The 19,983-nt window shown below is 32.7% G+C and overlaps 4 protein-coding genes across 11 annotated transcripts; 2 read left to right on the plus strand and 2 right to left on the minus strand.

Annotated features, from left to right (window-relative positions):
- Window positions 1–2,780: 2,780 nt before the first annotated feature.
- LOC114880558 (WD repeat-containing protein 20) lies at window positions 2,781–10,552 on the plus strand. Of its 4 annotated transcripts, XR_003790101.2 has the most exons (5): window positions 2,781–3,297; window positions 3,836–4,018; window positions 4,126–5,514; window positions 7,064–7,219; window positions 7,484–10,552. XR_003790101.2 is itself a non-coding variant. In XM_029196681.2 (4 exons), exons 1-4 carry the CDS (start codon window positions 3,028–3,030, stop codon window positions 7,553–7,555), a joined length of 1,914 nt encoding a protein of 637 aa, XP_029052514.1. In that variant the 5' UTR covers window positions 2,781–3,027; the 3' UTR covers window positions 7,556–10,552. The 4 variants fall into 4 exon arrangements, 3 of the variants coding, with proteins under 3 accessions (XP_029052514.1, XP_029052512.1, XP_029052513.1); XM_029196681.2 differs by lacking the exon at window positions 7,064–7,219; XM_029196680.2 differs by lacking the exons at window positions 7,064–7,219; window positions 7,484–10,552 and having other exon boundaries at window positions 2,786–2,855; window positions 2,917–3,297; window positions 4,126–6,702.
- Window positions 10,553–11,215: 663 nt separating this feature from the next.
- On the plus strand, window positions 11,216–15,264 carry LOC114880554 (ADP-ribosylation factor-binding protein GGA1). 2 transcript variants are annotated; one of them, XM_029196674.2, is made up of 11 exons: window positions 11,216–11,638; window positions 11,784–11,944; window positions 12,051–12,284; window positions 12,405–12,578; window positions 12,638–12,857; window positions 12,930–13,274; window positions 13,408–13,543; window positions 13,644–14,008; window positions 14,100–14,266; window positions 14,345–14,455; window positions 15,126–15,264. In XM_029196674.2, the coding sequence occupies exons 1-11, from the start codon at window positions 11,602–11,604 to the stop codon at window positions 15,177–15,179; spliced, it is 2,004 nt and encodes a 667-aa protein (XP_029052507.1). In that variant the 5' UTR covers window positions 11,216–11,601; the 3' UTR covers window positions 15,180–15,264. The 2 variants fall into 2 exon arrangements, with proteins under 2 accessions (XP_029052507.1, XP_029052506.1); XM_029196673.2 differs by lacking the exon at window positions 15,126–15,264 and adding an exon at window positions 14,541–14,663 and having other exon boundaries at window positions 11,217–11,638.
- LOC114880557 (target of rapamycin complex subunit lst8) lies at window positions 14,273–16,784 on the minus strand. The gene is made up of 8 exons (XM_029196678.2): window positions 16,415–16,784; window positions 16,192–16,344; window positions 16,040–16,101; window positions 15,806–15,956; window positions 15,470–15,672; window positions 15,244–15,386; window positions 15,039–15,170; window positions 14,273–14,447 (listed from the first exon to the last, which is right to left on the minus strand). Exons 1-7 carry the CDS (start codon window positions 16,538–16,540, stop codon window positions 15,046–15,048), a joined length of 963 nt encoding a protein of 320 aa, XP_029052511.1. The 5' UTR covers window positions 16,541–16,784; the 3' UTR covers window positions 14,273–14,447; window positions 15,039–15,045.
- Window positions 16,785–17,033: 249 nt separating this feature from the next.
- LOC114880555 (SAP30-binding protein) lies at window positions 17,034–19,715 on the minus strand. Of its 4 annotated transcripts, none has more exons than XM_029196676.2 (3): window positions 19,454–19,715; window positions 19,302–19,358; window positions 17,034–19,129 (listed from the first exon to the last, which is right to left on the minus strand). In XM_029196676.2, exon 3 carries the CDS (start codon window positions 18,954–18,956, stop codon window positions 17,964–17,966), a length of 993 nt encoding a protein of 330 aa, XP_029052509.1. In that variant the 5' UTR covers window positions 18,957–19,129; window positions 19,302–19,358; window positions 19,454–19,715; the 3' UTR covers window positions 17,034–17,963. The 4 variants fall into 4 exon arrangements, 3 of the variants coding, with proteins under 3 accessions (XP_029052509.1, XP_029052508.1, XP_029052510.1); XR_003790100.2 differs by lacking the exon at window positions 19,302–19,358 and having other exon boundaries at window positions 18,850–18,942; window positions 19,016–19,129; XM_029196675.2 differs by lacking the exon at window positions 19,302–19,358.
- Window positions 19,716–19,983: the final 268 nt, after the last annotated feature.

Consider the following 19,983-nt stretch of genomic DNA (forward strand, 5'->3'; position numbering starts at 1 on the left):
GAATGCGCACCTACTACTTATACGGAAGGATGCTCTCAACACGTCTTGTCACTTTGACGTTCGCGAGAGAAATGACGAGACCTTCCTTCCTGCCGAAGACCGATCAGCACCGTTCGGTATTATTCGGTAATGTTCGTCCCCAGCCGAACCGAAGCCGGTAGACGAACAGATCTCATAATATTACGATGCTCAAGAAAGAACGTTATTAAATATCAAACAGTAAATTGTGTGAAAGAATATTAAAAACGATCAATATTGGTTAGGAAATTAACGATATAAAAGGAAAAGTAATTCAAATTCTGCTGTTCCAACCTCATTGTACAATCGCGACAAGAGCAAAAATTTTCAACTCTTGTATTTTTGAAGAAAATGCCGAATTAATGTCAAAGATCAAGAATCTAGACTTCTCTTCGATGGCTTTTTCTGTTTTTTGTACTTTTAACACCAGATCGGCAATTTAATTTAATATTTGAAGATAATTTAATCTTACCTGTTGCAGACACGTGCCAAACGGACGAAGCTTCGAAGAGGACTGTTGCACTCCACCTCACTCCGCGGATCGCACCCTACAACGATGAATCTGATTGGCCTAAATGGGAAGACGCCATAATGGAATGACCAATCACAGACGTTGGTAGAAACTTCGAATTACTTCGAAACTTTAACATTAAAAGAACGGAAAGATTCGTTGAAGATTATCAACGCCATATTGAAATAAGATCAAGATTACTTTTTTCAATTTATAGCAGCGAAATATAGGAAAAAAGATAGAAAAATACATAAGATATTAATGGTATTTAATAAATTATCATCATAAAAACATCATAAATGAGAAATATGTTATTTTAATTCGTATCTGTATGGTCAAAATAGAGTATAAATTTTCAGCTTACGCATTTCTGAAGACAATGTGGAAATGATGTCAGAAATTATGACTCCAGTCTTCTCTTCAACTTTGTCTTTTGTTTTTTGTATTTTTGATACCTAATACACAGTTTAATATAATATTTTAATACTATTTAAGGCGATGCCAGCGTCGAGGTCGCTTCACACACACGAGCTGCTAATACTCGTACGGTCGAGCGCATAGAACGAATGAACTGCGCCCTACAGAAAAAATGTAGAACTAAATTTGTGGTCTGTTTTACCTTTTTGACATCTTTCGCGAGCAAATAATGAACGAAATCGTAGTTCTATTTTTCTAAACGGAGGCTTGTACATTATCACCAGAGTACTCGTTTTGTTTTATCCGACCCAAAGAATGTTGGTCTGGTGTCTATTTAGACATATGATTCGTAAAAATGTTTATATTACGAATAAATTAACGCAGATGAGTCCGATCCGCCATTTTCCTGACCGTCGACAGACATCAATTTCAATATTTTATAACTTTTTGACGATTTGGGTAATATAAAGACCAGGCTAACATTTTTTAGGGCCTTCTGAACACGTCCCTCAAATTTCTTTGCAATCTGTTCAATCGGAACGACATAATTTGAGAACTCGTTTCTAGGGATTTTTCTAAAAACTGTCGGTAAAGTTTTCAACGCTTACATCTTTTCTATTGTAATCCAATTATTTATCTTTATGGAAAATATAGATTTATGCAAAATATAAATTTTGGAATAAAGTATTATTCTTTTTTGTATATAATATTATTACATATGAATATATAAATGTTCATGTCAAGATAGAAAACTAAGGAAAATGAAAAAGCATGTTTTTAGACAGAGTATTACTATTTGCCAATAAATTAAATAATATTATGACATGTACTTACCGGTATTTGAATCCATTAATGCTTCCAGGAAGGTAATCACTATTCGAAACACCGGAACAAACTAATGCAAGTTCCCCCATCACGAAGAACACGTGACTGTAACGATAAATTATCGTGTTGCATTTACTTAACTTTTTAATTACAATTTCTCTTATTTTAATCTTTACAAATCAAGATCACAAATTATTTAGAGATATACAGTAAACACCTACATGCATTTTTAAAAATTATACTTATATACTAATGAAAAATTGCCTGTTTATTATATTAAATCTGAAATTACCTTCCATTACCGGCTAATAGGTTTATTATCAATATAACACGAAACAGTGAATGACAACTCAATAAATGTCTTTAATAATGTGGATCATAGAGAAAAGCAGGATGTAAAAAAAAGTAGGCAAAATTAATTAACCCTTTGCTCGGTTGTTTACAAAATATCCGGTTCCTGACAGGTCGTCAGAGCCAACGAGTTCAGGCGAACAGGCGATGCTGCGCGCGCAGTAATAACACGGCGCCGACAGTGCCGTGTATTCATTTTATTTTTTATTTATTTTATTTTATTGACTTTGTAATAAATTACAAAAGATCAACATTACAATATTTTAAGGAATCGTATATATTTGAACATCACATAATTATAAAATTATAAATTAATTGTCCTCACGCTATGTTATACCATCAATTTAGAAATTATTTTACACAGTATTACTTTAATAATAATGACAGAAACTTTTGAAAAAATAAAATTGTGTAAATTGATATATCATGCATGTATCTTGACTGATATGTATTAGAAGACACTTTTTCTTCCTAGTTGTATGTCCCGAAAGATAGGATCTATAAAATAATAAATATTACAAATTATACGTATTACGTACTTGTATAAAAAACATCATTTTCCGTTTTGCATCATTCCGCACGTTTTATAGACAGTAAAAAATATCAAGAGAGAGAGCAGTGGGGACAAAGTTATTCCATACGAGGTTGAGAGTGCGAGCTGCGGGTCGTAAATGCACAGGCAGTTTCGATATAGAACTTGAGGCGCCCCTAGCAGTGGTTACGTGTAGAACCGGTAAGCAGTGATTATTTGGAAGTTTTTTAAAACAAGGAACTGCCAGGTCGATGTTTGACAGCTTTCTAAAGTTCCTGGGCAAGAGATTGTTGACGGACGTGTAAAAAGGCAGAAGTTAACGAAGCTTCTTTTCGTGTCTGATGAGCTCCTCCGTCGCACCGCTGGTGGTAAGATGGCTGTGCAGTTGGATGGAGGAGGGAAGGAGGACTTGAAAACACAGTTTGTCACGCGGGAAGGAACTTACAAACTGATGACTTTGTCCGAGTATTCAAGGCCAAATAGGGTCGGGTACACGAACAGTCAAGGAAGCGCATCCGTTAGGGTGTCCTTCGTAACTTTACCGGACCCAGCGGATCCTACGGGTACGCAAGGTCTCGGTGACCGAATGTGTTTCAATTTTGGCAAGGAACTCTATGTTTACGTGTATCGAGGAGTTAAGAAGGTAAAATGAATTTTTCCAAGATCTAATATATTTGTTACTGTATCTGTGCTTAATTGAGCATGGATTCATTCAAACCTAACCTCGAAAACGCATACGGAGACTCCATCTTTGCACTATCACCACACCTAACGTAGAGAATTCTTTTACTTTGTACGTTATTGCATATACAATTGCATTTGCTAAATTTATTTATAGCTAAATGTTCATTACTTATTTTCCGCGCATTAATAATTCGTTCTTTTGATATTATTTAAATTGTAATATGTATTGTCTTATTAGTGGTTAGACTTTTGCTTTTGAAAATAGCCTATGTTTTAAGTATATCATTTATTCATCAATAACATATTTGAAACATTTGTGTGACATTAAATGATATAAATATATATATATTTATTAATTATATTAAATACATACATAAATATTTTTTAATTTATACATATTCAATACATGTAAATATAATATTGTTTTATATTATCCAAATTTGTTTAACTTTTAATTGAAATCTATAATTAATTGATATAGCATTAACATATTTCAGGCTGTGGACTTAAATAAACCAGTGGACAAGAAATTATATAAAGGAACTAATCCAACTTGCCATAATTTTAATCAAACAACAGCAACTGCAGACAGTGCACCATTATTAGTGGGCTTTTCTACAGGGCAAATTCAATTAATAGATCCTATAAAAAAGGAACTTAGCAAATTATATAATGAAGATGTAGGTAACTTATTTAATAACTTTTATTGTTCTTTAATATGTAGAAAATATTGTTCAAAAGTGTGTTCTTTTTGCTTCTATGATAAATTATTTATTTGTTTTTCTAGAGGTTGATAGATAAAAGTAAAGTGACATGTATAAAGTGGGTTCCTGGATCAAACAACCTCTTTTTGGTATCGCACAGCTCTGGACAATTGTATTTATACAATGAAGAACTTCTTTGTGGTACAACAGCTCCTCATTATCAATCTTTTAAATCAGGAGATGGCTATGCCATATATACTTGTAAAACAAAATCTACAAGAAACCCTTTATATAGATGGGTAATAGGTGCAGAAGGATGTTGTATAAATGAATTTGCCTTTAGCCCATGTGGCTCCAACTTAGCAGTTGTCTCCCAAGATGGTTTCCTAAGAGTATTTCAATACAACACAATGGAGCTGGTGGGTTCAGCTAGAAGTTATTTTGGTGGATTTCTGTGTGTATGTTGGTCACCAGATGGAAGATATGTTGTTGTGGGGGGTGAAGATGATCTTGTGACAATTTGGAGCTTTCATGAAAAAAGAGTGGTAGCAAGGGGTCAGGGTCACCATAGTTGGGTAAGCGTTGTAGCGTTTGATCCTTATACAACGTCCTATGGAGATCATGATCCTGACTTCAGTGGTTCAGATGATGAAACATTACCACATAATAATCATAATCACTTCCACGAGAAGTCTAATCGTCTGTCGACGACTTCGCAAGGAGTTCATTCAAATAGAAACTCTTGTAGTTCAGAGTTGAGGGTATCGGGTGGTACATGCTACAGGCTAGGCAGTGTATCGCAAGATACTCAATTGTGTTTGTGGGATATCACAGAGGATGTGTTGAGACAACCAATGTGTGCAAAGCAAAGGCCGTCCGCGGCAGGTTCTAGTACTCTTTCTACATCAGGAACGGTCAACAGTGGAAATGGCTCAACGACGAATCATCACTTGAACAATTCTAAACATAATAATTTGAATAATGTTAATTACAAAGAAAACGCGAGTGGTAATAATGAAAGTAGTAATAATAGCACGAGTACAAATACAGCAGTATCAACTGTAAATTCATTGACACAAAGGTTAGCAGGCCTCGGTTTCGGTGAGCGTAAAGGTGATAACCATAAACGAAACTTTAGCCTCACTATGAGAGGTGCATCTAATAGCACAATAATGCAGAATAGTGGAGGCGAAAAGACTTCTACTACTAATTCAAATACAAGTAGTAATATGAACAGTGTCAGTGGAAGTTTAGTAGGTGCAAATAAAAAGGTTAGTTCCGTGATGGACGATCCTATGAGATTGATAGGAACTGCCTGGTGCCCTAGGTTCGATGAGTGTCCTGTGCTAGAACCATTGGTGTGCAAGAAGTTGGCGCATGAAAGATTGACTGAATTAGTGTTTAGGGAAGATTGCTTCGTAACAGCGTGTCAAGATGGATACGTCTATACGTGGGCAAGGCCTGGTCACATGGTAGGTCCTCTCACCATCAGCAGCACTCTGCACAGGCCACACCATCATAGCAATCCTTACACCAATATTAATTCCTTGCGATCTAACGATCTATGATGTAACCCATCTATAATCGTTATTGAAGTAGGGGTTTCTAGAGATGAATTCCAATTTGTACATAAATAGAAATAGAATTTAAAATCATTATTATTGAACGAGAAAATAGGAAATATGATAATGCTTTGGACAATTTTCCTATTGTCATTGTTAAATTGTATTAGATGGAAAATGCTGTTTTAGACAGATAACTTTATTAAACGTGAAGGACACAGAGGGGTAGTTTTATTATCTTTTGTCTTCTGTATTCTAATATATACGGTCCTTACGGCATCATATATGTTATACATATGCTGATTTTGAAGATTTTTATTTCAGAATAAATGTATTTTTCTCATATTTACAAATTTAAGCCTAGTTTACATCTTATCCAAAGCAGTATACATTATATTAAAAGGTGCCATTGGAATGCATTAAAGATCTAGCAATATCATTTAGTCTGTATTGTATATCAATTACAGAAATGTACGGACGGATAATACTATGAATGGATCAATATTTAAGGCATCAATTTATGCTATAAATTTTTTAAGAAACATATAAAATTAATACAATTTAGATCACTTATGTTGCATGCAATGTATAATATGTAATATAACATTATTTCGGTTCTAATTATGAAACAAAAGTTAAAAAATTTAAGCATAAGAAAAATATAAATTTCTCTAGTTATAATTTTTCGATTTAATCGCATAAAAGTACAAATAAATTAATTTAATAATAAACAATAATTCATTCATGGTATAAGCCTCCATTTATATTTGTGCCTAACGATCATCTGGTCAAAATATATTCAGTATGAAGAATATTGAAGGGATACATTAGTATGATTATAAATAGAATATATTTATGTTTGGTTTGCATCATTGAGAATAATGTTGTTTGCGCCCCATAAGATTTTGTAACAGGGCAGGCCCCTTAAACCCTTCTTTCTTTCCTGTAAAGTGTTACTAGCTTAGCTTAGCAAATGATAGAAAGTCAATGAATTACTTAGTCAAACTATTGCCCCAAATTATAATGTTGTGACATTTAATCCTTTGTTGAAGACAATGAATTGCCTTGTTGTACAATAAAGCAAAAATTTGAATGAAATATTGCTGCTTGCTTCCTGCTTGAATTTTATACAGAATGTAATGCATAAACTCCTGAGGAAACTTTGAATCATTCTTCTGTACATGTATACACATTGTATGTATATGTATTATTTTTGTTATAATTTACTGCAGTTTTATTAGTTGCAACTTTTAGCATGATTTTATAGTTACATATATATATATATATATATATCATACGATGTTGTTAGATTTAAAATATCAGATTCAGTTTCCTGGTGTTTTGCATAACGCATTTCTCTTATCAATATACCCTATGCTCCCTTATCTGTTATAGCGGTTTAACCAGTTACGATTTTTGTGATAATTTTCATATATAGTGTGCATTGCTTCTTTTATAGTGACAGTCTTATAATTTTATCGGAAGATGCTTGTGCTTGTTTCTTAAGCCGGTGGGGCATTAATTTTTTACTTTGATTGGAAAGATTAATGTCTTGTACCATGCTTTGGCTGATGCGAGAGAATCATGGATGAGACATCCCAGAGTGTATCGCATGGTACGTATAATTCATTGTTTCCTTGACTTGTTTATTGCTTCATTGAAACAAGTAGTACAGTATGTTATTATGTGCTCGTTTTAGTAGTAAATGCCTTGCTGAGGCATTTTTGAATATCAATGATATTTCTATTCTGCAATTGCACCATCTTTTAATGCACTTTGTAATTGAATCTGTGTTTAAAATGCTTTCAACATTTGCAGAATTTTTATAAAATCAAATAATATCTTTGGTAATGAATTTTCGCGCGTCTTTTAATTACAGCCAGGAATAGGACAAGTTGGAAATGCTCTACATGTTGTCAGTCCAGCAGAAAGTGGAGGTACCATAGTATAGCCAGAAGCAGATAATCTATCTTCAAAGCACGAAGAAGAATACGTCCCGTTAATGCGTACATTTCAATCTCCGGAAATGCGGTTTCAATCATATACTCATTATCGTCACTTGTATTATGTATGGCCAAGTGAAAATTATTCCAATATCATTTGAGGAAAGATAAACAAAGAATTGTCCCAAAGGCATCTAACAGCTTATTGCTTAAAGACACTTTTTTTTTTGTAAATTAATTTCGATGGGTATCAATTGCTATTGCTTTCTATTTTATTTTTATTTAAGTCAGAAAAGCGTTTAAATTTCATAGTATTATATAAATTTTGTAAAAAACCAGCGAAAGTAACAATTGTGTGTACATGTATATATGTATACATATGTATGGCTGATCTTACATACTGTACTAAATCATTCCAATAAGATCTTGTTAAGTAAAACAAATTAAGAATTGAATGATGTTAATACTAATACTTATACATATATATATATATAGTGAAAAACTTTCGTATCATTAATATTTGTTTAGAGAAATGATTTTAAATGATTTGCTTTTTGTGACATATATTAACAAGCAATGCAACTATTGTAATCAGTCAGAGCAATATGTAAATATGAAATATTTTACGCAGCATTATCATTTGCATACTTGTTACCGAGGGCTAATTGTTTTTATCTTGAAACATGTTGCGCACGAAAAAAAAAATCGAATTAGATAATTTTGTAGAATAGAAATTAATTGTAACAAAATATTATTTTTTTACGTTGTTAACTTTAAGAAATATATTGAAAGCGTACATGTGTTGCAACGTTCCTTCTTTGTGTATCAGTTTCTGTTAAGGTAATTCAAGTATATAGTCTGATCGTCGCTAACTAAATTGCCTTAATAAGATGTGTAAGTTAAACCAAGACAGATTTTTGTTTCATATTATAGTTACACGAATATGGTTCCGAGAAACTTGTTCGCTTTATTGAGAATCTATAACGAGTACATCATTGATGTACGATCAGTTGAGAACTTTTAATAATGAAAGATGACTTTATATCTGAGAACTACCAGAAATTGTTACATATTTTAATTAAAATTTTACACAAAAGGAGAAAACTTATAAGACACGATTGCTTTTTACAACCGTTTCATTTTAATTCTATTGTATATGGAACAATTAAATTGTATCTGTAACAAATTCAGTGTATTATCACGACATAACAATGAATGATTTCTACAACGAATGAGATGTATTTTTATACATAGTTCTCAGATACAAAAGTCTAATACAATGGGTATATGAATAACTATTGAATATTCTAACGATAGACAGTATTTAATATTGTATATTCCACACGGCGATGCTATTTATTACTTTATAAAAATAAATAAATGATTAATTATATATATATATATATATATATACGCGTTAAAATATTAACGTAAAAATGTAAAAACGGTTCGTATTGTTGTAATTTTTGAACAGTTTGAAAATGATGATACATTTTTTTATTCTTCATTATGGGCATTCTTTTCTTTTCTTTTTATCAAAATAGAATCATGAGATCGTAATAAAATGAGTTTATTTATTGCAATGAAACATGGTAATTAGTGAATTGTAAACCAGTGTTTCTTGGACAATAATACATTTGTATTTATATTTGTCATAGCATAAATATACTTTACAGTTATTAAACGCATAATAGGCTTAATTTATATTTGAATCATCGAGAATCACTGGTCATAACGATAATATAATTTTTTCGTAGAAATATTTAAATACGCAACAAAAAATATTTTTGCGTACATTTGTATTTTGTTTATAAATATCTTATAAGATATATATATATATATATACATGTTGTATATGTATTATCAAGTTCAGTTTTGATATATCACAAAATTAATAGACAAAAGAGAAGCAATTTTGTTAAAATTACGTTTTTATACGGTGTTTAGGAAGAAATCATAGTAGCTCCAACTTTATGTTCAGTTAGAAAATTGATAAATGTTACTTAGAAAAAGTAACAATAAATGAACTGATCACGCATTTTAATCATGGAGCTTTCGTTTTGAACATTATTTTACATATGGCATAATCTAGTTTTTGATAAACCAGTAAAAGTGTAACATTACTCTTTTCCGTGTAAACTCCTTGAAGTATACTGTGATATGTGTGTATGCTAACATTAACTAATTAACTAATTGTAAGTGATGAAAGTGAGAATTATGCTAACGCCGTCATGTTTATCGTGTGCTGAGACGAGTGGTTAACTTTCGCGCTGTATTTGTTGATTGGGCGTTTCCCATATCGAAACTTGAATTATTAAACCGATAGTAACTTAAAAAGCTGGCCTGTTAGATATCAAATCATATTTAATTTATCAAACTTGAGATTTATCATGTTCCTACATTGTAAGTCAAATCTACGAATCTATAATAAACGATGCGTTTTGTTTCATGATTGAATGCGACTGAGCCTTTATAAGTTGTAAAATCATAATTAATTTGTTATTTCAATTGAAACGTACTTCGTAAATTCAACAGGTGCATATTGAAACGTTTTTCTTTTCTATTTTGATCGAAAACCTTAATCCGTCGAAACATTAAACGTTTATTATTATCTTTTTCGTTCTGTAAAGCGAACAAGATTCCCTTAAGTCAAAATTTAAAGCAATAATTCCATTCGTATTAACACGTTATATTCTTTTATAGTTATATATTTATAATCGCGATTCATGTAACGCTATGAATAATTACAACGATATGAAGGGATATTTTGTTGCGAATTAGTAGACCAATCTGGCTGATTACATCAATGGAAATAAACGTAAAAATAATTCATCAATTTCCTACTTGGCGACTTTTTTACAAAACATTTTCAGATATACACACATACACATTCACAGAACGCTTTACGATATCGCATCAAGTTTCTACTTCTCTTCGCATTTCACTTCATTTGTTTATAAACTTGTACATTCTTTGTAATTGTAAATGAAAAACATTTAATTGTTGTTCTTGTGCACTTTTCTTTATAATACAATTACCTTTTTAAATCTTTTTACCGCTTCGGACATATGGATGAGGAGGGCCTGGTTGGTTTCCGTCGTTTTAATCGGAGCATGCGCAAAACTGCCACTGTAGAAAGTAGTGTCATGTTCCAGGAAATGGTTCAAAATCTTTTCGCATTGCATCAAACGTTTCCGAAAATCTAGAATTAACAATATCTGTAAATACTGTGCAAAACCATTTGCAGGAAATCGGTACATGCGTGATTTACTATTCTATTAAACGGCCCTTTTCAGGACTAAAACAACCTTCAAAGGCATCAAGTGGGCCACAAATATTTATACCGGAACAACTCTCATCATTGAACCAGTACTAGCTATTGCAATTAAAGAAGAAACACTTTTATTTATATATTTTCCCCATATCCCAATCTTCTCTTTCTTACTAGATATTTATTTACGTTATCTATTTCTCTATTACCTATTTTGTTTTATTAATAACGTACAATTAAGATATTTAACTATTAAATATTATAAAACAAATCAGAAGCAATTTTTTAACAAAAATCGAAATCCTGCGCCACAATCGTTTGAGTTGTGTGGCTGAGTGTATGTTTTCATACATACGTATGTACAGAATTCTGTATATATCAGTATATATAGTCAAAAATATTTTCGTTCCAAATATTAAAGTCATTCAACATTTATTGGACAGTTTTTCAGTTTTTAAAGAACCATGAAAAATATGTATCAACTGTAAATTACGTTGCAAATAGTTATTGTATCCGGAAATATTTTAAAGACGATACAAAAAAACCTAAATGACTTAATGTAATTATATACATAAAGCATACAGAAACAGTGATGTAAATAGATTATAAATTGTAAATATTGAGATATACAATCAAGATAAGTCATGCATGATTCTGAAGAAATTCGAGATCGCGCAAAAAGCGATCGAAATGATATCTTTTAAGCATCTTTCGCGTTAGCTGTCAAATAGACAGATATAACCTACAACGTGTGAATTTGAAAAATTTATCGAATCTATAAAAATGGACGTTGTAACAACAAGTCTCGAAGCTTTGATACGTAAGTTAAGATTTCATGTATTTGTCATAATCATAAAATAAAACCGGAACAACATATCCATTAAGCTCTAGTTAGTTCATTAATATTTGTGAACATCAATCAAACAATATGTTACTGTTTTTTCCTTTCTTTTTCTTTTACATAGAAAGGGTAACGAATCCGCAAAATCAGAAACCCGATATAGCGGCGACTGAAGCATTCTGTGTGATGGTTACTAAAGAACCAGAAGGCATTCAAATTGGTGCTAAATTGCTAGCACTGCACATCCAGTCGTCTAATGAGTTTGAAGCTCTTCAAGCCCTTAGTGTAAGTTTCTTATCAAGTTTTTAATAGATATTTAATGTTGAGTTTATCTAGTATAAAGAATAAATCCATAATTTATAATGTTAAAAAATTATTTTATTTGTAACAGTTATTGGATACATGTATGAAAAGATGCGGGCCATCTTTTCATGCTGAAATTGGTAAATTTCGTTTTTTAAACGAAATGATTCGTCTAGTTTCGCCAAAGTATCTAGGTGGTAAGACACCAGTTTTGGTACGTCAGAAAGTATTACAGTTGTTACACGTATGGACAAAAGAATATCCTCGAGAAATAAAAATTAAAGAAGCTTATGAAATGTTAAAAAAGCAGGGTGTTATTGAGGTCAGTTCTGCATACATTTAATTGAAATTCGTTCTGCCGATTTCAACACATAGTTAAACATATTTTCACATATATTTCTATTGTAATTAAAACATCCAAAGTAATATTACACTCCTTTAGGATGATACGATATTGTCAGCAAACGGTCAAGAAGATGCGTTAAAAATATCGAAAGCTAAGAATACAATATTCGACGACGAAGAAAAATCTAAACTACTGCAAAAATTACTTCAAAGTAAAAATCCTGATGATTTACAGGCTGCAAACAGATTAATTAAAACTATGGTGAAAGAGGTGAGTGAAGAATCTTTGATACAATGAAGAACTTTGTGGAATAAATTATTACTTTATAGGATGAAAGAAGGGTGCAACTAAATTCACGTAGAATAATGGAATTAGAATCTGTTCACAATAATGCAAAGTTATTATCCGAAATGTTAGACTCGTACAATTGCAGTGAGACTAGTAAAGAAGATCTTGAATTAATGAAAGAATTGCATCAAGCTTGCGAACGATTAAAACCAATTGTACTAAGATTAGCGAACGAAACCCATGATAACGAAGGGATGTTAGGTAAATACTTTTAAACAAACTCATCAAATACGCGACGTAACTCGTCAAATACAGGAGAATAATCTGTTTTAGGTGATGTGCTTGCCGCAAGTGACGAATTAGAACAAGTATTTGAGAAATATGCTGCAATTATTGTTCGCGGTGAATGCGTCAAATTTAAGACAGATACCAACATCAGTCCGTACTTATTAGATTTATCTTCTCCAATAGACAATATTTCTCATGAAAGCGGTGGTACGAATACAAATTGCGATGCTACCAGAATAAATAATCAATCAGATATGGAAGTCTTAGGAGATATCTTCAGTTCACTAGGAAAATCTGAAAACCCAGAAATCTCATCGATTTCTAATCCAAACTTATTAATGACCGATTCGATTATGCTGCCAATCAACGTTTTGGTCACGAGTAAGAAAGGTTTGTAAGTGTAAGATTTTTTTAACGTACATACTCTTACCAATTAAGTAACGCTGATACTTTGAAACGTTATTATTTCCAACAAATCTGATCGTATAGAACAAGGCGGTCAATGATTTCGTTTCATTTTCAGACGAATCGATCAACATCCCTGAAAAGAAAATAGACAGTAAAGCTAGGGCATTAGAAGAATTGAACGAATTGGGAGAATCTTTGCTTAAACAAAGTTTATCGGGCACGGCGTTAAACGTACGTTCAAATTCAGGAAGGTTGGTGAAACGCTTGTTAGACATAGTAAATTTCTAATCACATGTAACAGTTTTCCTGTTTATGATACTACTATATTTCGTTTTTCTTTGTTTTCTGTAGTATGCAAACTACAACTCGTACATCAAATACTGAACCTTCAACAAAACACGATTCGATAACTTTTTCACGCGGCAGTTCTTCGCGTTCGTCTGATTTATTGGAATCTACAAATGTAAAAAACAACAAAACGTCTAATATTCATTTGGAATCACTCAATAATCTATTATCTCATGATGTTGAAAATTCTCCAAATGTCATTGATTCTGACGTGAACGAAAAAATTAATACAAACGCATCCAATAATCGATTAATCGCGTGGAACAGAGTTTCGGCATCGTCGACAACAGAAAATACAGTCAGTACAACAGAACCTGAGATCAAATCATTAGCAGACATTAATATTAATCTTCAAGATATCAAACCAGGTAATCGTTACTCTTGTATTTATGATTTTATTAAAATTTAAAGAATACAATCTATTTACACCAACTGTACGTTTTATTATTATTTCAATAGGTATTAATCCACCTATGACCGTAATCGAAGAAAAGAACGGTATATCTGTCGTGCTTCATTTTGCTCAAGATAATCCAAGACCAGACGTATTTGTAATAGTAATTACAACAATGAGCAAAAATTCGAAACCACTTAGTAATTATTTATTTCAAGCAGTGGTGCCAAAAGTGAGTTGGAATTATGTATTATAATTGTTGCTCTGTCGTTTATTTTTAACCTTACATTCTGTACATTTTAATTTATAGAGATGTAAATGTAGACTTCAACCACCATCTGGAACTGAATTGCCCGGTCATAATCCATTTCTTCCTCCATCAGCAATTACTCAGATTATGCTAATTGCTAATCCTAATAAGGTAAAATAATACTTTTGTTTTAAATTTTAAACTTTATCCGATTCTTTGATTTAATATAAATTCAGTGTCGAATTGTCTTTGGCAGGAAACGGTATCGTTAAAGTTCATGTTAAGTTACACAATGGACGATGAAACCTTTACAGAAATGGGAGAAGTAGAAAAATTGCCTTTCTTTTAAAATGCTTTTGTCATCGAGTAGGTACTTAAAGAAAAAAAAAAGAAGTAAATAAATAAGAAAACAAATATCGCAGTTTAGTAGTTAAAAATGGAATACAATCAAATGAGTGAACGTACATGTCGATAGATAAAATTATTTTTCTTTTTGTTCATAACATAATTTTGAATGATCTGATATATATTGACTTGTTCAACGACAAAAATAACGTTATGTGAATATTTATAAATATACTATCCGATCTACACACACGCTTGAAAATGTGTGGAACTATTTTGAGACTGGAACTTAAACTTAATAGTATAGAAGAGAACACGTAATAAAATTGAAATAAAAATAACTTAAAAAATAGAAAAATCATATTTACAGAACAATATTTTACACTTGAATTGAAATATATGTACGTACAATTCGTCTAGGAAACGGAAAGTACTTCATCGCGAAATGCAAGAGCAGTAACTGCTTTTTGATGACCTTGATATTCTCGTTCCACAGTTCCTGTCGATACATTCCACAGTCTTGCTACGCCATCGGAAGAGGCTAAATTAAAAAAAGCACTTAAATAAACTATATATGGAATAACGCGAGGTACACGAAAGTACGTTATTATTACCAGTAAATATATATTGAGAATCTGCACTGAATGCAGCATCCCAGACCCATCGCTTCGCTTCATGCTGAAGCACCTGTATTTCAGAAAAATCTGTAGTTTTCCAAACTCGCGCGGTCTGATCAGCCGACGTGGTTACCAAGAGCCTGCACAAAATATATTATACAACTTTTAGACAATGGTTCGTATAATAATATTCGTTTGACAAAATTGATTACGTTTTGCTTACGTGGAGTCAGGACTAAATTTGCATCGAAGCGCATAACGTTTATGCGCTGAAAGCTTACGACGAGGATTAAGACGCGTAGGTTCCTCACCGACACCACCAGTAAGGGTCCATATGTAACAATGGCCTTTGTTACTCACTGCTGCCATATATGTACCATCTTGATCGATCGCAATGTCTTGCACGGATACTTCAGCGTCTGGTATCTGTTGAAAAATCAATTATCCATGTAAGTTCAATTGAGATTGAAACTGAATTATTCGCCGTGTTACCATTATAGATGAAACTAAATATTTTAGCTGCATTTGATAAGTTTACTTTTTATTATAAATTTTCTACCAGCTGTTCATTATGATCCGACCGTAGATCCCATAAGTGTATTACGCCGCTTTGATCACCCACAATAAGTTCAGCTTGATTAGGGTGTAAACATACACAATTTACAGGAGCTGATACTTGAAATATCCTTTGACATTGGAAACTATTCGTCCTAAAATATTACTCTGGTTATTGTAATACATAAACATATTTAACCACCAATTAGTTAATTCAATTCTAATCATCTATTTTAACCTCATGTCCCAAATACGGGCAGAACAGTCTTCACCTCCAGTATACATCCATTTACCCTCTTCCTAAACATAACAGGATGCAACATCTATTATAATAATAAATTTGATCATAAAGTTGATGGCAAACAGTAGATTGGTAAATTATAATAGCACCTGAAAACCCAAGCCTGTAATGTTCTTTGATACTCCTTCATAATTGGTAATTGGATTTGGATTGTTTGAAACTAGATCATACATTCTTATGTGTTGATATCCAGCAGCAGCTATCCGGTATTTGTCTGGAGTAATATCTAAAGCATTAACTTGCTAAAAATAAAAAAGTTTCAAACATCTTAGCAGTTGATACACATTCTAGTATTGGATATTGAAATAATACCGAATCTGTGTGCTCTGCAGTACGTTGACAAACCCCTGTATGAGGTTGCCATATTTTAATAGTATGATCATAGCCACCTGTTACAAGGATAACTTGTTCGGTACTATTTGTACCGTCCCCAGTCATCGTTGAAACCTAATGTTCAGAAACTAATTTTGTTTCTCCGTTTTTTTTTATAGCAATTTTCGCTTTTGTCTATCGCGTTATACCCTTTTATTTTGTTCCCTCTCGTTTTTATCGTTGTAATCTTGATACATTTATCCTTGAAATCTTTTAGGCAAAATTAATTACAAACGAGTTATTTTGTATAAAAGGTTATATTCTAATAAACAATTTCTACTACAGATCCAACAAGACTGGACATGCCTTTATTTTCGAGAAAACGAACGCCATCTGCTCTATTCTAAAATAAGATAATTCTCCCATGTGACTCGAGAACCCTAGGGAAAAAGAAACCCAGCCGGTAAGTTGCTGAGTAGTTTCCACCATTTTTGCATAGATGGTGCTAAGGTCGAATTTTAAAAATATTTTCTGGCGAGATTTTTAAAATACAGTCTCTACAAACATGCGATTCCAAGTTGACTGTTTGCTAAGAAAATAAAGGTTTTATATAAAAGTATTTCTAGCGATCGTTTATTTAAATTTAAAGGAAATAAACAAGCCCTAATTCGGAATCGATAAATATCAACATTTTTTTGTAAATTTACAATTACAAATGATATTAACTTTTTTTTCTCTTTTTGTTTTACTTTAACGATAATCAAACCCGAAAGAATTCCGATCGATTTTTTTTCGAAATGTTTGCAATGGCAGCACATATTACAACAGTATACATTATATTACAATATTTTAATGTTCATTACAACTAACTTATAGAAATATCTCGAGCGTATTGTTCATCAGCGAGCGTACAATGTATCTATCGATACCATGTAATATATATATATATATACTTACATAAAGAACCGAAGTAATTTCCTTCATGTTCGACCAACTATTTTCATTTTCTGTTTTTCCAATTTATCGAAACCAAAACCTATTATTAACTCAGAAAAACTATAATTAACGAAGGAAAAACATAAAAGATTGAATATAAGTTTTGAATTTAACGTGGTAAAAAAGCATGAAGGAAATCAAGATAATAATAGTTAGCTGATCTTGTTTTAAAACCCTGTTTTTCCATTTCACGAATTCCATTATCGTTCGTTCTGTTACTGAACCTTCTGTACTCTCTTTAATTGGCAATTACTGATTTATCCTGTTGTTGTAGGTACATAACTCTCGTAATTATATTAGCAACATATTTTTACAATACTTTGTTACAAACGTAAGATTAGAAACCAAATGAAAGTTCAGTAATTTCAGTGATCAGTAATTATGATAAACGGAGTTTACAAATGATGTATAATGTATAGCATGTACGTATGAACATACAATCAGATGTTGGCGCATGAGTGTATACATATTTATATGATAAAAAACGTTAAATGAAGAATGAAATGTTGCTTTTCCGAAAGGAGTAATATTTACAAATGATATACAAAGTATGTTACAGTCTTTTCTTTGGTAAAGATCCAAAAGCAGATATTACCGTTGCTTTGGTGCCAGTCGCAGACGAGGTCAAAGTGGTAAGAGTCGGCTGAGACAATAAAACGGTAGGCTTTACCGAAACAGTGGCTCCAGTTGCCACTTGATCCCATTTACTTTTCCTTTTCTTAGCGTCATCTTCACTCGTACTAGAACTATTTGGTCGCTTAGCTGTACCAGAAACAATTTCAATTTTTGTCTTCTCCTTCCTAGCTTTTTCAAGTTTATCCATTTCCGCTTTTTGTACCTTGGCCAGTTCCTCGTAATAAGAATCTTTACCCCATTTAAACGGATCAAACCTATCTGGTGGATAATTGGTGCCCAGCTCGTTGATGCTACAAAACTGAATAAGTTTTTCATAAATAGACGGATTTCTAAAATCCTTTCTTTGTTGTATAACTTTGTTCATGTCCAAACCGCCGCTCTCCATTTTCCTAAAAAGTTTTGTTATCTTCTCTTGTAATTCTGCAGGACACTGCCCCGGTGGCTCGGGTGGTATAGTGACGCCATATGGATCAACCTCATTATCTGAAACTAACTGTTCTCCTTGACAAGAGGGAGAGCGTTCCGTAATCGAGGAGGACCTTCCGTTTTCAAAAGGTTGTCCGTCGACCGGTATTTGCACCACTCCCTCCTCATCGGAGACTATTGTGTCATCAAAGTATGAAACCAATCTTTGCACCTTAGATGTTACATCTGTTACTAAGGTGGGCGCGTTCGACAAATCGTTACTAGACTTGCCACCGACGCTGGGAGCAACGACGGGACTATTTGAGGCTGATCTGCCAGATTTGGGACTGGTGAAAGCCTGGGGCTGACCGACTTGGGCATTATGCGGGGCGGCCCCCTGGGGAGTGTTCGAATTCTCCTGAAGGTCGTCTTCCACCCCGTCTTCGCCCTCCGAGTCGGTATAGGTGGCCGTGAGAGATGCCAGAGCAACACTTTGTACAGACATGGTTAGTTGGCTTTGAGTGTCCGCCGTACTACCAAGCAATATTTTGTGTTGGAACTCACCGGTCTAGCGTAGAGTCGTATGCCTTTTAGTTGTATGGCTTTTATGTTAATTGTGCCTTATAAATCAATGCTAACTATGTCCCAATGTTTGTGGAATGTCTTACTATACCGTATCTGAAATAATAACAATTAAAAAATGTACAATTTACCAACCAATTCTAATTGCACACTCTTAATTAGAATGTATTAAAAATACGTTCCGCAAACTTCTTCTCGTCTTATTTAACTTTCGTGAACAATTTATGTTTATGAACGTATATATCTTTTTAATCTCAAAAATACTAACTTTCTATGATATCCTCTTAAGACTGTCATAATAATTATGCCGACAGCAAATCTTTTTCTTTAAAAGATATATTACAAGATTTATGACCAACTGACAAGTATAGTAGGTTATGTCGGTAGTGTTCAAAACTTTGCGTCACAACCACTACTAACCTGTTTATTCGAACCTGCAATCCTTTCGATTACACTATACCTGATTTCCCGTTCATTGCGATTAACTTACAACATTATATTCATCGATCAATAACTGATTTCTAAATCAAAAATGTCGAACGCTATTAACGCGTTTCGTGGCGTATTCTAAGTTCCTGAATCTTTTAGGAAAATTACGCTAATACGCGTGCGCCACAGTAATGGAATGTATATGTGTGTTACTATTGAAATGTTTAAAAAAAAATTATTAAATCTTGAATGTAACTTGCATTCTTTTTTTGTTTTCTCGATTTCCTTTTACTATTCTTTTGTTTGCTATTGATAGCTTCTTGACTTCATACATTGAATGAAAATGTCAGTCGTATCGTGAAGTTACGATAATCGCATGTCGTATTACAATTGTGCACTCTGTTGATCAACAGTCGAATTAAATCACCTCAAAAAGGAGTTCTGTATTGTATACTTATGTTATATTTAACGTATGTAGGTACATACATATACCGCAGTTCACCAGAGTCCATAACTGCGAA

The sequence above is a fragment of the Osmia bicornis genome, chromosome 15, assembly GCF_907164935.1.
Source record: "Osmia bicornis bicornis chromosome 15, iOsmBic2.1, whole genome shotgun sequence".
Classification (NCBI taxonomy): Eukaryota; Metazoa; Arthropoda; class Insecta; order Hymenoptera; family Megachilidae; genus Osmia; species Osmia bicornis.